Genomic DNA, 18,674 nt, shown 5'->3' on the forward strand with positions numbered 1-18,674 from the left:
TAACACCTACCTATTCTACCATTTTATATTAGGTCCATAGCTTCTTTGAGGACACAGAAAAAATATACCTTGTATTGGAGATATGTCATAATGGTACCCTTAATGATTATGTCAAAAAAACTAGATTGCAAGAATATGAAGGTTGGCAATTAATGGCAGTGATATTGCTGTACTAAATGTTTTGTGTTTGCTTATACAGTTCAGCGTATCTTTAAGCAAGTGGTCCAGGGATTATTGTTTCTTCATAGACACAATATTGCACACAGAGATCTTAGCCTGGCTAATATATTGCTCACAAAGGATATGGATGCTGTAAGGAAAGCTGTGTTGGTGTGTGTTTGTTATATGGTTGTGATGTAGAAAATTGCTGATTTTGGACTAGCTACCGAAATAGACAAGAATGACAAGAAGCAGTACACTATGTGTGGAACTCCCAACTATATTGCACCGTTAGTTTGTTAACTTCATACACACGCACACACGAGCATGCTACACGCACGTACAGATGCATGGACATGTTACATGTACCATACGCACTACAGACACATCCATGTTCTAGACACATGAAGAACGTAGTCAATGTACTTGCTTATCCACCTATAGGGAGATAGCTACTAGGAAGGCTCATGGGCTGGAGTCTGATGTGTGGTCACTAGGATGTATGTTATACACCCTTCTCACTGGTAATCCTCCCTTTGAAGTAAGCCACACCCCTCACTGTTGATAGCAAACAATTACCTGATGTTATTTACAGATGGTTGGAGTAAGAGATACATTAATTAAGGTTGCTAGTGCTGAGTATGAGATGCCAAAGTGAGTTAATTTGCTGCTTAAAATTGTTATTGTGAACTATTGTGATTTTCACTAAGGTATGTATCATGGGAAGGTCAAGATTTGATTTCATCTTTGCTTAAAAAGGTATTTGATTGTGTGTATATAAATAGTCAATGTTTCTGTACCTATCTCTTAATGGTGTTTGCAGTGTATTTAATTGTGTAATATGTTTGGTATACTGTTACATTATGTATGTGTTTAGGTTCCATCTGAAAGACTGAGGTTATCACAGGTTCTTGAACATCCATTTTTAACCAAGTCATGTTCATCTCATATAACAGCAATTTCAGATGTACGTACAGTACACCTTTGCTAGTATACTAGTTATGTCAAACCTCTCCTAGATGCAGTTATCAGTGGACAGTGGAAAAGCAACGATGTCATCGAGAAGTGGTCCTATTAGAGCTACAATTAGGCCGAGAAGTCTTGCTTCAAATAATACGAGCACTAGTAGCAGTCATGCTACAGTTCTGTCATCTGTAACTTCATCACATCATCATCCTCATTGTAGCAAGCACTCCCGCCATAATTCACTAGATTCATTAACTCCGTCTCTATCCCACAAGCAGACAGCTAGTAGTAGTAGTAGAGCTGGGACCACCTATAGTAGTCCTATTCTAAATCAACATCAACCACACCAGCAGCTGAGGATGGTAAAGAGTGCTAGTACTGGACATCTTGCAGGACATACATCATCACACAGCGTATCGTCCGTATCAAACACCACTTCACAATGTTTGGGTGATTTTTGTCCACCACTTAACGCTGCCAGACTGAGGCCTATTATACATGAGACTCGCAACACCATTGTAAGCAGCATTTGACTGACCTGTGTATGTACGTATGTATGTAACATACACACCATTAGGTTGAGATTAGTGACAGTTATGAAGTGTGTATTGAGTTTCTAAAGTCTTCAAAGAACAAACTAGTTGTAGTTGAAAGGATGAAAATTTCACCTAATGGAATGGATGTACGTTTGTGTAGATATGTTGGGTGTATGTACTAGCATCCAATGTTTGGTGTTGCTTCTTAGGTCAGTGTTTTACGTCCATTGAAGTCATCATTATCAGGGAAGACAGAATACTCACTCCATTGCTCCTACACATACCATGATCTACCCCACAAGTACTGGAAGAAGTACCATTATGCCTGGCAGTTTATACAGCTAGTGAGATCCAAGACTCCTAAGGTTTATACAATACTGTGCTCAAAGGTTTTTTTTTACTGTACGTGTGTATTAGGTGATATACTATTCTGACCAAGCTAAGTGTATATTGATGGAGAATGATCCTAATCCTGACTATGAGGCATGTTTCTACAATGGTATGTGTATTTGTGTGGATGTTGTGTAGATTTTGTCAGCCTAAATGTGAAGTCCAATCTTAACTATACCAATTTTTTTTTAGTGTAAGTAGTTGAGAAGTTTGTGTATTTATTATTTAAGTAATAAACGCTGTGGTGTTTAATCAAGTAAACATGGTACTTTAATAAAGGATGTACATATATACTACTCTAATGGAATGGTAGTAAAATACTCTAATAGAGCAGTCAATTCCACTATTGTACATAATAAAAGGATTTGGACATGTGTTTCTGTTGTAAACATGTCAAGTGCATGTGTGTGACTATGTCTCTTTTTCACAGCTGCTAAGGTAGCCATTGCAGCATCCAATTGTCGTATCATTGATGGCGATGGTAACACACACGTGTTATCAGAAGGGGCTGACAGTACTGGCCTACCAGAGACTACTAAACAGTTACTAGAACATGCTCAATGGGTTAGTACTTAGTATGGTAACCTACTTATAAGCTTGTTATATGTTTGTGTATACAAATAGAACAAGAAACACTGTCTTGATATAGCCTCAGGAGTGTCAGAATTAGAACAGAAATTGAAGACCTCTTGTTTTCCAGTGACATTTCGCCGGTTAGAAAAGCATAATATTGTACCCCGTAACCACTTAAATGTTCCTTTAGACGGCCACGTCCAATCTCTAACACACAGACATCCTCAGAAAATGGTACAACTAATGGTACTAGGTATGCCATGTGTACTGCACTTTTCGTGCTAAGTTTATCAGTGTATGTTGTGAAGTCCTGTAGGGCTTGGTACAGTGTGTCAGACCTCACCCAGTGTTATCCCAGCTCCTAATCTATCAACAAAGGTTGGTTTTAACATAAGGCACCAAAAATAATTCCATCACACTGTTTTCTCTATAGCTGGGCTCTTATCCAGCTACCAATTCACCACTGCACAGCAGAGCATTACAGCCGATGGAAAACCACCCTCGAATACATGACAGACCATCCGTTAAGGAAACAACAAAATCTAAGTCAGCAATTTTGAAAACTGCTTTCATCAAATCAATAGGCTGGGCTACTCATGTAAGCAGGAAGTTGACCATATTGAGTAAAAATTTATACTACCTTCAGTTATCCAACGGAGAGATATTGATCCAGTTCATTGATGGATCACAGTTGAAGCTGGAGCCATCTGGTGACTCACCTATTGTCTACACGGACACAGACTACACCTCCACAAGGTTGGAACTAACCCTTGTGTCTCACATGATCTGGTTGACACGCCCTCCACAGGTACGGATACACGAGCAAGCTACCCAGCACGGTACAACAAAAACTTGCCAAAGTGCCAAACATTGTAGCCACTCTTACCACCTCGACAACACATTAATTTTTTACACTGAATTATACATACGTATATGAAACCAAAATTAAAATTACATTGCTCCCTTGAAACAAGTATGAAAAATTAAAAATACAATATGCATTTAGTTCATTTCACACGGACACTGCTGAACTAGTAGTTATGTACAACAAGCCTTCAAGACAAATATAGATACACTAGTACTACAACTAATAGTATGATAGTCAATGTTTGCAGTAGTAGCAATGTGAAGAGCCTTCGTTGAAGATGGTTACAAGATTGGCTTATCTCATTCACCTAAAGACAAATTATACAAGAAGACATGAAAAGATTGACTCATTTTTTTACACTAGCTCATTTTTTTCACGCTAGTAGCTAAACACACACACATGTACACAAACATAGAACCTTGAAATCATTAGAGGAGTAGGCTTAAAATGGATCATTACAATTATTTTTACTAGGGTTTTCAAAAAAAACTTTTCTTTACAGATTTTCAACTACTCTAATAGTACACTCTTGATGGAGCAATTGTTTGGCAAATCAAAATTCACTATTTGGATAAGTGTCAACTTTCGTTGTGGGATTCTACATACACATACATGTATCCCTTGCTGCAACATGTACATTGCTCCCATGTACTGTGTACCATTTCAAGCAGGGCAACCCCTATCAATACAATTTAACCTCGTAGAATTGGCAAAAAAGGATAACTTTCTAAAAGCAGAATAGTGTCCATGTCTTTTCTGACCTGTGCTTGCAACGATGTAGTGGTGTCAGGTTTGATTGTGGGTTTTGGTAATGTGGTAGTGGTGGTGGTTAGTGTTGATACAACAGGAGGTTGACTGACTACTGGTGATGTTGTTGAGCCATCAGCATTGTCTCCCTCTATACTACACTTCAACCTACAGGTAAAGGAACATGTTAATCCTGATTATTATCACAAATCCCAACAAGTTAATCCAGTATCCCAACAGTGATTATCCTCTATTAAATCTGGCCCTCAACAATGATATCAAGTACATACTGTACGATACAAAATTTTGGTGGGAGAAAATTTTAGCCAACTAAATAGAGAGAATGCAGTATGACACAAGCATTTGCCAAAATGTTATCCACCAAATTCATCTCAAGTAAATCGTCTAAATTTTTTATCGGGACCTACGGCCACTAGTGAGGAACCATTAAGTCAGAATTCATTCTAAATAACTTACAGATGCTCCGACATTTGGTCCTTTGAGTATCCTTTCCACTGCAATGCCAGGAAGCTTTGTTTGATGTGAATGGGTGGTACCGAGTCCACTACATAAGACTGGACTAGAAATTTGTCCTCAGCCACAGAGTGAAGATCAGACTCCGTTCCTACAGACATGGTGGATGTTAAAATAACTAAATTACAGTTTGAGGTTACCTGGAATGACACGGAGCATTATCTCACTCTGGCCATGGGCACTGACATAGCCCAGACTTGGCTTCACCTTGTATCTTGATGGAGCAGTAGTTTTGACCTAAAATGGCAAAAAAATGTGCTATATCTGCACACATGGAATCTTACCTTAAATGCCATGTGGATGTCATGATGGTTTATCAACTGAAGGACACAGCTCAAGACTCCATTTTTGTTCTTTGTGAACTGGATTAGTTTTGGTGGACTACATGTGTACAAAAACATGTCAAAACACATACACGTGACAACTACACAGTAGAATCTCAATGTTTTAAAAATAAAGAGATAGTCTTGCAAGCCAGTCAGTCACTTTGTGTGCGTGCGCGCGCACGTATGCATGCGTGCAAGAGAGTGGGTGTGGAAAATCATCTGGCAACTTTCACCAGTTTCAGTTGGCCTCAAATGTCAAAATCCTGGCAGAGCCAATCAAAATAGTTGGCGTATAAAACCAATCAAAATAGTTGATGTATAAAATGATGCAATACCATTTGGAATGTTCCTGAAAAACATGTCATCTCAGTAGGAATGCTACCAGATTAATTTTGCTACTTACTGTACATATATCAGAAAAACTAGCTGGCTTGCAAGACTAATAAGGAGATTACTTTACTTGATTTCTAGACTAGGAATATCACTCTGTGAAGAGAGTACCAGTGGCGAATTCTTTAAACCAACAATGTTCATCTCAACGTCACTCTCGCTGACGCCATCACTGTCTTGTGCAGCTGCATCATCTGTAACCTTGGTGACAGATGCAGCTGTTTTCTTCGGTGGGCTTTGCAGTCCGAGCAACTTCTCCACATGTCGACGTCGTATCTGAGTGTTAGGATCATTGTTGTAGCGGCTGCGATGTGAGGAAGTCAACTTGGTGTCACCAGAAAACCGAACCTGTGTTAGGAATATGGCTTAAATTTGTTGTGTACACTACGCACACACACACTCACTCACTCACACTACACCATACAGATACACACTCCTTACTTGCTTCTTTGACAGCCCATTCAAACTATCTGCTACTTCATTTCTTGTATCCACTGTTACCTCAGCTTCCATCATTTTCTCTCTTTCCTCTGAGTTATTCACAACCTCCTCAACTGCAACTGCCAAATCATTCACAGCTCTTGTAGCTGTTCCTGTCACTTCAGTAGTCTTCACACTGCTCTCCAGTTGTTGTAACAGTCCAGTGATTTCTGGGCTGAGAGATGTTTCACCTGGCTTGATGCAAAGTCGATTGGCCAGTGACCTCATATTGTCAGCAAGAGATGAAGGGTTGTAAACCCAGGGATCCTAAATTTATAAATAAATTGTTAATTCTTTTGATAACAGTATATAAGCTATCACTTTGCCATCTTCTAAAGGTGCGATGGATGTTCAATGTGGTATTCACTTATGTACAATAGTTAAGGCCTAAAGGATAGGTACATAATCGCTTAAAATTGTAGTGACCTAAGATAGGATAGTTGCTGTATAACATTGTTAGCTGCTAAAGAATGGTGGATACTCAGGCTCTTGCTTATGGATAGTCGCTTAGTGTAGTAGATTAGACATACATTTCCGCCATATCTTTCCATTAGTTCATCAGGATCTATGTACTCAGTAATGGTGTCCTTGTTGACAAACCTGTATGACATAATCAACGACACATTTGACACTGTTCTCTTTACTTGATTTTATTGACTGCTTTTTCGTCGAGCCATGATTTAATGATCTTCCAAGCAGCTTAAAGACAAAAGAATAGTTAGTCAGCTTAATGATCCAAAACAGTGATACCTTGTAATATCCATGGCAAATCATAAACAAGCAAAGTAGCTAAAACAGGAGAAAAAGAAATCATGACAAAGGGTAGACACATTTCTTGTACATACCCAACAAGGAAGGATAATACTGACGAAAACAGCTGATGAAAAACCTGATGAAATCAAGATCCTAAAAGAAGAATGGAAGTTACATTTCAATCCATTATTACTTAGCAACCTACCAAGTTACTGATGCCACTTTCTGACATATCAAACATTACTGTAACTCGTTTATCTGGGAAGAACTTCAGCTGTATTGTCAACAAACAAGATAAAGCAATACATTTTAAATGAAGAATTAAACTCACATGTGTCTCTAAGCAATATACCACAAATTGGTTCAATTGTATGGGCTTGAAGTTGTCTCTCTTGTGCAGTCGAATGTTTAAGATTACTGTTATGTACAATAAATACTTTGAAAAACTTGTTTTATTGGTAATATTTGTTTACCTATGACATTTCCATGTCTGTCCACACCATGTGGAAAGGATAGACCCATCTCTATTATCCTCGGTTCAATACAGCTTTGGTCAAGGTCTGGAAATATACAAGTTCAGTTTATATAATTTGCTACTGTTTTTGTACACAACACAACACACATGCTGTTACACTACACAATACAAAATGGGAAGATAAGAAATACCATTAGCTCCAAAAGACTTTCTCCATTTCATCACATTCACCTATAGTCAAACATAATAACATAATGCTACCTAGTAAAACACATACCAGTAATTTGTAAGCTTTCGTCTCATCACCAATGTACTGCCAAGCAAACTTGTATACATAGTTGAGATTGTCACGAACTCGATTGATGTCTCTCGGGTCAAACTCTTCTTGCCCCTCTGTGAAGTACATTTCAACTTTATCACTAACAAACACATAAATACATGTAGTTTGTTTGGACTACTTCATTAGTTGCTACAGCCACACAATCGGGAGTAAAAACCACCGATTATTGAACGCAATCATCCATAAAGGTACTAAGGGCTGATGTACGAAGTAGTCAGTAACTTACCAGTCTCTATCAAAGACATAAACTTCGCCTGAAGTTTCTGGGCGACTTCTAGCACCTAAATTAGTCGAAAACAGAACGAAAATTGTTGAGGCGCAATTATGTGTACACGTGTACCTTCTCGTCTTTCATCGGTGGTTTGGCCACATCATTGCTGGTCGCCATGTCGAACTGTCGAGCAAAAATGATAACCGATCGCGAGCTAAAATATTAGAATATTATAATGTCTCTACCCAGGTGACCAGGGGAATCCCCTTATTATAAATTATCACATAGACTGCTTTTGGGGTGCTAAATGTTTCAGAGTTGGTTAGGAGCAATATTTCATGTAGAACAAGCCACACGTGGAGCAAAACTACTGGCTACTGAGTACAAGTTGGAGGAATCACGTGAGCAACATTGGAAGAAATCGAGGGAATTTTTCTGTTTCAAGAATACACAAAACACACACCATATATGGAAAACACTTGCTTTTGAAGTGATAGTCAGTTGTCAAACTCAGTTACCTGGTTTATGTGTGTTACTATGCAACAGTGATGACATTTCTGGTGATGTAACTGTAGCGGTTTCCATGGTGAACAAAAACATTTGTAGCTATGGGAACGTACCAGCCACAATGGTCCCTAGCGACGGAGCATACCATCTTAACGACGGGCCTAGTGTGTTGTGGTGTAGTGGTAGTCAACTAGCCATGCTCTCAGCTAATTCTGATAATGTATCAATGACTTTACACTGCTTCTCACTAGAACAGTTATTTAATATTGACACTTCTACTTACCTAAATTTGAGACTGGATAAACTGTGGATATTAGGAGGGCAACAAGCAGAAAGAAATCTTACAGTGTTAATGCGAACTACCAGTACTACTTCATTGCAAGATGCAAACCCTCCTAAGAAGTTAAAGACAACAGATACAAATATTTTATTATCTACAGTGGCTATTACCCATCAAGAACAGGCTCCTACTGTTACTAAACTAGAAAACAACCTGATTATCCACTCAGACTATGTCTCTGTAATATCTTGTGTTACAGCGTATGATATACATGACTCTAATTTGTTGGGTGATCAGCAGAGGTCATTGCGGTATATTGTGGGTACCACATACCAGCAGATGTTGATGTTTGGTGATGGTAAAGTGTTACACTGTACCAGCTTGGAGTATGTACCTATCAAAATCACTGCGTGCCAGGTATGAGGCTCAGTACGCAAGAAGCATTGTTGTAATATAGTTTGTGGGACTAAGTAAGAAGTTTATGTCATAGGTCCTGAGTGCTAGTATTTAGACATTTTCATCAGAAATTTTAGGCATGTCATCTTGTCATGTTTACCCTTACATGGTAACAATTGTACAGGAATTATTGTTGTACTTACTCGTGTTTGCAGGCTTAAGTGTAGTGTACAAAAGCTTATATATAGTTTGGGTACAGGTTGGAACTGCTTTTTGGCAGCTCCTAGTAACTTGACTCTGCAGTTGGGAGGGAAGCTCTCTTGAGGTTCTAAAATAGCTTTCAATAAATGCATTATCTTTGAAAAATATATGCAAATGGTTTTGTAATATAATACAGTATTTCGTTGCCCTATCCTTGAGAATAACATTACTGACCCTAACGATGGTAATAAAAAGCTCTAGTAGAAAGCTAGTCAAGTCACTATGGCTGGCCTCCCTTTCTCAGGCCCTAGTAAGCTAATCATCGGTACAGTGAAACCTGTTATTCCAGTCATCATAGGGACAGAACTTTCTGACCTCATTAAGGAGGTGGCTGCAGTAAGCAGGTCACTTTGTACACAGTTGGCACTTGTGGGGATTTTTGTTTAGACAGGTGACCTCTTTATGCAGTGACCTGATTATGCAGGTTTTACTGTATGAACGTTTCTTTCAGCTCAACTCTTTGGATGTCTTCATCGTACAAGATGAAACAACTAACGTGTTTGCATATGTGTTAAAAGATTCTGGATTTGTGGTAAGTGTTTGGGATAACATCAAGTGTAAGAATTCTAATTGACAAGTAGCCTTAATATACCTCCATTATAGTGTTTGAAATTTTATTTTAATGCAAAATAAATTAGTTGTTTTTTGCAATAAATATATATCAAGTTTTAATTTTTGGTTCAGATAAATTTAGATTAAAATGTTTTAATTTTTGGATTTAAATGTTTAATTTTTTGTTTGGATAAATTTTAATGGTCCTGCTTTTAATAGTTCTATGGAATCAGTTTCATTGTAACATTACTTGCTACTGCTTGCACATATACTGTAGTTGCAGAGAAGTTGGACAAACACATTTGCTGTGTTAGTGGATGATTTTGTTGTTAATGGAAATGAGCAGCTGCTTTTGATACAGTCTGGTAAGTATAGTATTGTCCAATTTCATTGCGTTCCACCATGTTTATTACTTGTTGTTCAGATCCTGTTGACGAGAATTTTAACCTATCACAGTTCATCATTACTGACTTAGATACACTGGAAGTTCCTGCTATTTCAGTAAGTGTATGCATAGATAATATACACCTCCGGTGGTATATATTATCTATGGTTGCTGTGAGGTTCCAAATCAGGAGCTCTTATGTACATGTGCTGCAGGTACAACTTGCATAGTTTATCTGAATAGTAGGCAAAACTCCACCCATAGCTTGCACCAATTGAGATTTGGAGTAAACTCTTGTGAGCCACTGTTGTTTTCCCACTCAACAGCTCATGCATGAAAGTTGTAAGTTTTAGGTGTAACATGTACTGCTCAGTTAAGAGTTTTTATTAGTAACAGTATATTCTATTAGAGTAGTTGAATAGTACAGTTTCATAGCCGTGTTATTTGTCCAATTACATTGATGGGACTTTATTTCGGTGGCCTGTTTCTTGTAACAGGAGGATGATAAGATGGATTGTGAGGTACAGGAATGTGCTGCTTCGGTGGCTAGTGCAGTTGGTGCACTTCAGAAGAGACTGATGGTAAGGAAGTTACTCATGTACAATACTTGTAAAATATAGCTTGATTGTACATTCTGTATTCATGTATATGTAACCATGATATGGGGTGTGTGTGCGTGCGTGCGTGCGTGCGTGCGTGCGTGCGTGCGTGCGTGCGTGCGTGCGTGCGTGTTTGTGTTTGTGTGTGGTGTATACTCCACACACACGCACACATTTGCAGCTCAAAAATGTGTGCATATCCATGTATGTTACTTACCTTTTGGTTTGCACTTTATGTTCTTATTTGTACTACCTATAGCATGAGAAGATGGTTTTAGATGAATTGCAGCACGAGACAGTGCTAAAGAAACAGTTACTAGAGAAAGCAACTTCTTTACTGAATTGCTTAGAGAGTGGACAGCCTTATGAATGGGCCACGGATACAGTAAGGTTGTGTGTTTGGGTAGTGTTGAGTGAATTTTATATTATGGCAAAACTGCTATACTTAATGAAGGTCTTTGAATTAAGCTTTGTTAACAATTAAAAAAGGATGCACCAATAATGCTCAAAGGATGCATGTAGAATTAGTACACAAGAAATTGAATCTTTTGCTTTGAGGATAGAATACTCATAGTTATACATCCTTGAACAGTCAATGCTTTCACATTGTGATTTATTCATTGTCACATTAACAAATGGTTAGTAACTTTGGATCAGGCATCACCTTCATCACAAGTGCTGTAATAACGTAAGCTATAAAGTTACTCTATCGTAACACACACTGAGCAAATTGTTAGCAATATACTCTAATATAATGCACAGCTTTACATGCTATTATTACACCTGCTGGCTATAAAAATGAAGGAGGGGTCTATATGCAATAAAATGTAGTGAAACAAGAATGAATGAAGGCATTACAGCATATAGCTTGGAAATCCCTACTTTGGCATATAATTCCACCAAGCTATGCTATAACATTCATCTTTTGTTTTATTGCATAGATCCCTACATTATTTTTAAATTAACAATCTTTTAATATAGTAGTTTGTGTAGTTTTTTGTTGTAGCACAGCTAGTTACAGTTCAACTTGTGACTGTTCTATTAGAATATCATGCATGCATGACTGTTGTATTAGAGTATCTTGAGTCAGACAAGGGGTGTGCAGCTAGCTAGACCAATAAGGGGTGAGGTCATCTTGTTTACTAACTAGATTGTTTAGAGGTGTGGTCTCCATACTCTATCACTATTAGTCAACCTAGATATTTATTTGATGGATGTGCAGGGTTCTGCCCAGAAATTCCTGAGTGGTGGCCTAAAGTTAACATGAGCTGATTATCTGTGTGTCGTATTAGGGTATATTGCACATGTATCAGTGATATATGTAAGAATTGTACTGGTCGGATTTAAGAGGGTACTGGTCGGTTTTTAGAGGTACTGGTTGCTTTGAACCACTGCCGACCAGTGTGGGCAGAACCCTGGATGTGGTCACAAACCTATCGCGAACAGGATCCCAATCACGAAGTTGCAGATATCTAGCTAGTATACCTCTTATAGTAGCGCCAGCATGAAGTGCTTCTGAAATCCAGCTCTGAAATAATTCTGTGGCATCTAAATATGCTGCTGAAAGAAAGTGTTGATACGGAAAATTATTGGATGAAGAAGACAAGCAGCCTGACTGAAGATAAAAGGTGCAGAGTCATTGGAACTGCAAATCCCACTCTGCCACTGGTGAGTTTGTTATTGTGGTGTAAAATGGTGGCTGTGCACTGCTTTGTTTGGCCTCTGGCCTTGTGACTATGGTGAGGCAGTGAGACTAAAATAGTTTTGGCAATTTTTTATAAAATTCTATATCCGACCACCTGTAAGTGTTTTGTTATATTTAATGCTGTATAATATATTATATGGACTAGTACTATTCCATAAAGGTGTCTGTTGGATGATTTTCAAAGGTGGAATTTTGGGAAGTGTGCAAAAATTTTGGGACGATCCCTACTGAAACAGCTAGTACTACCGTACCATTTGATACATGTATTTTCATGGTTATGTGTTATAATGTGTTATGTAGTCACTGGTGCCATTATTGAAGCCAACTGGGGACCACCTCCCAATAGTGACTACTCCTTCAGCCACAGGCAGTGTTGATGTGCTACATACTTGGCAGAGAATTGTTGACTCTCAGTGGATAGTGGGAATTGTTGTTGTGAACAACACAAACAGGTAAGTAATGTGCATACATTATAAAACTCATTTCTTCTGATTGCCTTTAGGCCACAATTGCTTAAGTAAGTGGCTGCAGTAGGCATGTCACTTTGTATACAATGACACCTTGAATATCTCTTCAGCTTAATAGACAAAGTTGTGCTTATTGACATCCTTATTTGAAAGTGGTATAAGTAAACTCACTATGTCATATCTGTACTTAAAATTACTTATCTGTATGTTGTTTGACTTGTTTTTTGTACATGGAGTACAATTTTGTAGAGCAAGTGTCTTCATACCCAAACACACATTAGCTTATAAATATGGAATGGATTAATGCAAAATGTGTGTGTGTTGTTTGTGTGTGCATGCGTGCGAGGCAGTTTAACCAAGTGGCTAGAGATATTGGCCTGGTAATCGAATCAAAAGGTTCCAGGTTCAATTCCCGGTTATGCCAATTTGTTTCCTTGAGCAAGAAAATTTACTTAGTCTACCCATGGCCAGCTGTATATTGGGGACCTGGTGGCCTGGTGTCATCTGGGGAAGCAGCTCACCCAGCTGTAACATCAATGGGTGCCTGGGAAAGCCAAAGCCCAACTGCCCTTGTCTCATTTAGCAGTGTTGGGACTGACCTCTCTCCATGAGACCTGGACAGTCCTCCTAGCTCTATCCCAGGATGATTTGCCTTTTTAAGGCACAAGCGCCTGAGTAGTGCACAGTGCTAGTTCTCTGGGCAGCAATAGCTGTGTTTCGCATGGTTGCCATAGGCTTTGATTTATGTGTATGTGTGTTGTGTGTGTGTATGTGTGTGTGTGTTGTGTATGTGTGTGTTGTGTATGTGTGTGTATGTGTGTGTGTGTATGTGTCCTTTTGAAATAGTGCGTGTGAATTTTGAATGCTGTTATATATTACATGTGTGTGTTTGACACTACAGATCAATCACTGAGGTAGCTGCTTCTCTCACAAGCACTGCACATGCTAATGTAGTGGAAACTAACTGTGTAGTGTTCCCTGACCAGCCAGTGAAGGAGTTATTACCAGCTCAGGGAGGGACAAATTGTCAACTTGGCCATGGCCAGACAGCAAACATTGTGTGTGTGACTGATCTACCAGTGTTTACGTCAGATAAGATAGAGAAATCCTTCTTGTTGTGCTGGAAGGAGAATACTGACAGTGGTGATAAGACTCGTACAAGATATACAGGGCACATACAGTTAACAGTGGGAGAGGTGTATGACAGCTCTTTATATTGTAGCCCTCCAACTGCTTGGAGCCATCCCGTAATGGAACAAACACATCAAGATCAAATGGCTTACCTCCTTACTCATCAGATAATTGAAGTATGGCATAAGTGTTGAAGTGGTATTTATAATTATATTTGCTAAATACTAAAGTAGTATTTGCTATATCTGTGAATGCTAAACTGGTACTGTATTCATAATTATTCTGTCTAGCTGGAATTCAAATCCTTGTTTACTGACCTTAGAAGATTGCCAGTATTGTTGGAGAGGTGTGTACATGAACCTGATCATATTGTGATTGCAGCAGGCCCAGCCACACCTACTCTTGCATTGGCAAGCCCCACCCCCACCCCCATGTCTTCTGCAGTCATCATATTAGTTCTCAATGTAGACAGGCAATATGCTTGTACAAATGTATTATATAGGTAAGTTGAAACCGTAGACAGTCCAACTTGGCTACAATGATAAATCTCTCTTTGTGGTCACTTCACTAAAAATATCAATTGCAAATAAAGCAGAACACTTTTAAAAAGAACATACTGAAACATGGATGCTTTGATAAACAGAACATTATCATTCATATCATTTTACATTTGTACCTCTGAAATCACAAAAGATACCTCCATGTGGTTGATTTTATTATGAGTGGCACAGTGATACACAATCAAATATTTATCATACAATTTGGTATATATCATGGTAGTTGTGATGATCAATTGATATTGTCCATGTAGAGGGAAACATTGACAGGGGTAAACTTTGGTGAATAGCCAACTAAACTGTATTTGACAAAATAAGCTTTGGCGAATATTCAAGGTCAATTTTTAGTGCTACTCTCAGGCGCTATGATAATTAACAGGTTAAACTTTGGAAAATTTGTAGCAAATCACCGATATTTTCCCTGCCAAAGTTTCCCTTTATGCGGTATTACACAGTACTATACATGACAAGTTATCATATATCACCATAGGGACACTGGTAGGCTGTCAGTGTTACTACAGCTGTTAAGAGGTTCACTACCAGCTGATGTTACTATTGGACCAGTTGATAACAATTGGAGGGACATCATTCACAAGTGTTACCAGCGACTACACAAACACTTGGAACATCTTATTGGTCTGAATGATGAGCAGATGAAGAACGGGAGGTGTCCCCTTGAGTGTGAAGTGTGTGATCCTGATGTTGACTACGCCATGAAAGATGTCATGGAATTGACAAATAAAGATATTTGATGTTTGAAGTATTAGCTATAGATGTACGGGTAGCAGAAAGTCAAGATTTTATAACCATGAAGTGATGCCCTGTGGGTATCCTGTAAACAAGATATATAGTACTCCCTTGATTATCTGACCCCCTTGGGACCAAGACGTGTTCAGATACTCAAAAGGTTTGGATAATCAAAGCCCATTCAATTGTATACAGAGCGCTGTTCAAATACTCTAATAGAACACACATCTGAGACATACATAGCACTTGATTGACAACTGTTTATAAATTTGGCCACAAATTTGCTGCTTGCTCATTGCATGGATATTTTTTTAAAAAGGGAGACTGCTTTCAGTATATATAGTCACTGCATGATGTCACACTGGTTTAGCTAAAGTGTTTATGCATTTAATGCATTAAAAATATGTATGGGATTTAAAAACTGTCTGCCGTACATTCTTTTGATGTCAGACAATCATCCTTCCGACCACTGCAAATGCTAATCACCTGGAACTCAAGTTACATTTAAATGAAGCTTCTACCTCATTGTTTGCCATCTACAGCACATTGAATGTGATGGTGTAGAGCAAACCTGGCTAGAATTCTTTATGGAAACTGCAGGAAAAACTGCAAGTAAACACCTATACCATTCAACCTATAATATGCATGCCTTTTTAAGGCATGTAGTGATTTGAAATGTAGACAAGCCTTCATGCATGCACTGAGGTTGCAGGTTTGAATCCAGCTGATGTAACTCTTTCCCTTTCTTTTACATACACATGCTTTCAAACATTTAATGTTTTGCTCCTATAGTGTGTAGCATATGGTACTTTTGGAAAAGTATAGAAATGTACTATTAGTCTACTTTAAAGCTACTTTTCTAATTTCCTATGCTATAAAAACAATTATTCAGGGTTCCAGAACGTGTGTTGATTGAATGTTATTCAAAAATTTTACTTTCATTGTGTACCTGTGTAAATTTTTAATTTTTGCTTACTTAATTCACCGTCTTATTTCACCTTACGTTTCAGAAACTAGCTTTGTTACTTGTACGGATAGGATGTTTACTGTAGGAATGTTGGTTAATCAGAAGTGAAAGTGTCTAACTTGGCCCAGCATGTAGGGTACAGGAACCAATACTAGTTTGTGAAGACAAGTTGATGTGGCCGAATACAGATAATGCGAACTTTGCAGGAATAAACAAGAATACATTGTATTCATGCATCCATAACTTGGTAGTGCCTAATTGGAAAGTAACCATTTTTGCTGTGCAAACTCCCTCGTGGTGTTGTATTCCACATAGCTACATGTATCACTGAGATATACGTGCCTTCAAAGTTAATCTTATTTTCTTTATCTTCGATCAACAACCAAGAAGTTGGTAGTGTTATATGCAATTCCCAGAGTCCATCCATCACTTTTGGAAAATTTACGTGACCTCTGGACTCAACCTGAAACAAAAATAGAAAGGACTATGTAGCTACAGTTGCTGGCTGAACTTTAATCACCTTATTACTATATGACACAAATTTTAAATTAATATTTTCCCGGGGTACCAACACCACCTGCAGCACTAGAACTGAGCCATGGAAAATAGAAAGAGTCCTTAGGGTGACTTTTAAAAAATCTAATTATTCAAAATTAATGCTATGTTATAGTTTTAATATTTATGTCATGTGTAAAGACTATGAACAGCACTATTTCCTTTCTGTAACAACTTTAAACAGGCTGTAGATCAGGAATCCTACAGACCTTCAGCACTTGTGCTGCAAAGTCTTATTTAATAAATAAATTTAAACAGTGTGCATTGAATAGAATGCCACAATTATTTAAAATATGTAATTATGCACCTCTGTAATTTTTTTAAAGAAAATGATGTTTTAGCAATATAATTATTATACTGCAAATTTTTTTCAATGGATATAACATGAGTAGTGACATATTTCATAAGTAGTGAAAATTTTACACTTGTTCAGATAATTATGGATATTGTAAATTTCCACTTTTCACCCTAAGGTCCCTCTTTATATTTAAATTTTCCATGGCTCAGATATAGTAGAGTGCTGGACAAATGAAACTAATCACAAGGCAATCAATGAGATGGTAGCACTGGACCCTTAGAAATTGCGAGGTCAAGTGCTCCACTGGGCTGCCATGATGAGGCCTCACTAACTTGAAGGTTGTAGCTGAAAATAATAACTGGTGGAGCATCTAATCTGTCACACCACATAATTATGACTGGTCTCTCCAAGCAACAAGCAGTGATGCAACTGCTTGTAAGTAGTTGTAGCCACATCGACTCCCCAAATAAAATTAATATAGAGAACACCGGAGGAGTCCCTTCCATGCTGTCCATAGACTCTACAATCAAATAACATGCAGCGTTGGGTCGTTATACACCAAATATGTACTATCAATGCAGATCAAGTTCTATATAAATGCATGGGAACCCTAGGCCTTCAAGTTAGTTCCTAAACATAATTTACTTGGAGTTTTCTATGAGTTACTGCTACTCTCCTAGTAACCCAAACTCCTTAGAGTAAAATGTTTTACTCCCCACAGTTCCAGTTACTCCCCACTTTTAACAGTGTATGATATAGTTACAATTTTTTAAAGACACTAGTGGTTGCTTTCACTTCAATAGTACCATCCAGAATAGACACACTATAAGGTTGCTATCAAGGTAAAAGATAACTAAAATAGATTCCTCCATCTTGTCGATGTCAGGTGTTACTGCTCAGGACATTTTACCAAGGTAGTTTCCAAATGAGTTTAAGTGCAGTGGGGTCTGCCATGGGGGCACAACTCCAGCCACTGACAGATTTTGAACATCAAAATGTCTCAAATAATAAGATCCATGATTTCATGGACTATATACTTGGTTCCCTTGTAAGCCCTCAATGGCTACTCAGATATTGCTGGCATAGTGATCCAAACACACAATTCAAATTCTCCTATAGCTAATTGAAATGAAAAACTCAAGATATAACTATAGCTCTACTAAAATATTCGAGTTAACCTACTGTAGTCTTACACCATTCTTTTTAATCCCCATTTTAAGATTGTATTCTGTAATTTCTGTTGTGAATGTTATAGCTATAGACGTCTAGTTATTAGAATAGTTTTGACTGCTCTATTAGAGTATTACATTTTCTGGCTGTGGGCACTAGTTGCCCACAGACCTTTAATGTAGGCAAGGCCTGCATTAAAAGCAAGCAAGCAAGCAAAAGTATCTCGATCTAAGTTTTCTAATACACTGTATACGTAGCTAGCTACAGCATACGTAGCTCTGTAGCTATCAAGCATGCTATCAAGGTAGCTATACTTCCCTGCTCAGTCTAGATCTAAATTGCCAAACTA

General features: G+C 38.1%; 3 protein-coding genes across 3 annotated transcripts in view; 2 read left to right on the forward strand and 1 right to left on the reverse strand.

The window, feature by feature from the left end:
• LOC136239445 (serine/threonine-protein kinase PLK4-like) overlaps nt 1-3,625 on the forward strand; it is a 5,735-nt gene extending 2,110 nt beyond the window's left edge. Inside the window, exons 4-21 of the mRNA XM_066030186.1 lie at nt 33-141; nt 200-312; nt 361-449; nt 604-700; nt 755-813; nt 870-918; nt 1,037-1,126; nt 1,179-1,643; nt 1,703-1,807; nt 1,871-2,026; nt 2,079-2,160; nt 2,482-2,615; nt 2,676-2,764; nt 2,815-2,877; nt 2,933-3,002; nt 3,058-3,222; nt 3,271-3,380; nt 3,433-3,625. Coding sequence (XP_065886258.1) covers nt 33-141; nt 200-312; nt 361-449; nt 604-700; nt 755-813; nt 870-918; nt 1,037-1,126; nt 1,179-1,643; nt 1,703-1,807; nt 1,871-2,026; nt 2,079-2,160; nt 2,482-2,615; nt 2,676-2,764; nt 2,815-2,877; nt 2,933-3,002; nt 3,058-3,222; nt 3,271-3,380; nt 3,433-3,529 — 2,142 coding nt within the window. The 3' untranslated portion in view covers nt 3,530-3,625. The remainder of the gene's footprint in view (nt 1-32; nt 142-199; nt 313-360; nt 450-603; nt 701-754; nt 814-869; nt 919-1,036; nt 1,127-1,178; nt 1,644-1,702; nt 1,808-1,870; nt 2,027-2,078; nt 2,161-2,481; nt 2,616-2,675; nt 2,765-2,814; nt 2,878-2,932; nt 3,003-3,057; nt 3,223-3,270; nt 3,381-3,432) is intronic.
• On the reverse strand, nt 3,517-8,025 carry LOC136239446 (motile sperm domain-containing protein 2-like). Its single transcript, XM_066030187.1, has 18 exons — nt 7,878-8,025; nt 7,764-7,818; nt 7,475-7,590; nt 7,389-7,428; nt 7,196-7,282; nt 7,054-7,139; nt 6,928-6,996; nt 6,815-6,875; nt 6,720-6,758; nt 6,614-6,668; nt 6,500-6,569; nt 5,931-6,236; nt 5,560-5,837; nt 5,058-5,154; nt 4,914-5,010; nt 4,717-4,864; nt 4,254-4,407; nt 3,517-3,799 (listed from the first exon to the last, which is right to left on the reverse strand). The coding sequence occupies exons 1-18, from the start codon at nt 7,923-7,925 to the stop codon at nt 3,680-3,682; spliced, it is 1,926 nt and encodes a 641-aa protein (XP_065886259.1). The 5' UTR covers nt 7,926-8,025; the 3' UTR covers nt 3,517-3,679.
• On the forward strand, nt 7,970-15,432 carry LOC136239444 (uncharacterized). The gene is made up of 10 exons (XM_066030185.1): nt 7,970-8,952; nt 9,644-9,724; nt 10,022-10,109; nt 10,169-10,245; nt 10,627-10,710; nt 10,988-11,113; nt 12,734-12,885; nt 13,802-14,207; nt 14,322-14,533; nt 15,079-15,432. The coding sequence occupies exons 1-10, from the start codon at nt 8,056-8,058 to the stop codon at nt 15,338-15,340; spliced, it is 2,385 nt and encodes a 794-aa protein (XP_065886257.1). The 5' UTR covers nt 7,970-8,055; the 3' UTR covers nt 15,341-15,432.
• Nucleotides 15,433-18,674: the final 3,242 nt, after the last annotated feature.

Source organism: Dysidea avara, chromosome 11, assembly GCF_963678975.1.
Source record: "Dysidea avara chromosome 11, odDysAvar1.4, whole genome shotgun sequence".
NCBI classification, from domain to species: Eukaryota; Metazoa; Porifera; class Demospongiae; order Dictyoceratida; family Dysideidae; genus Dysidea; species Dysidea avara.

Excerpts from the sequence above, each read along its gene's own strand:
- LOC136239446 (XM_066030187.1), bottom strand. The coding sequence starts at position 7,925 with ATGGCGACCAGCAATGATGTGGCCAAACCACCGATGAAAGACGAGAAG. Across the intron at positions 7,140-7,195 it reads CAGACATGGAAATGTCATAG|TAATCTTAAACATTCGACTG; the intron begins GTAAACAAATAT and ends TGTACATAACAG. Across the intron at positions 6,997-7,053 it reads TATATTGCTTAGAGACACAT|CTGAAGTTCTTCCCAGATAA; the intron begins GTGAGTTTAATT and ends TTGACAATACAG.
- LOC136239444 (XM_066030185.1), top strand. The coding sequence starts at position 8,056 with ATGTTTCAGAGTTGGTTAGGAGCAATATTTCATGTAGAACAAGCCACA. Across the intron at positions 10,711-10,987 it reads CACTTCAGAAGAGACTGATG|CATGAGAAGATGGTTTTAGA; the intron begins GTAAGGAAGTTA and ends TACTACCTATAG. Across the intron at positions 14,534-15,078 it reads TGTACAAATGTATTATATAG|GGACACTGGTAGGCTGTCAG; the intron begins GTAAGTTGAAAC and ends ATATCACCATAG.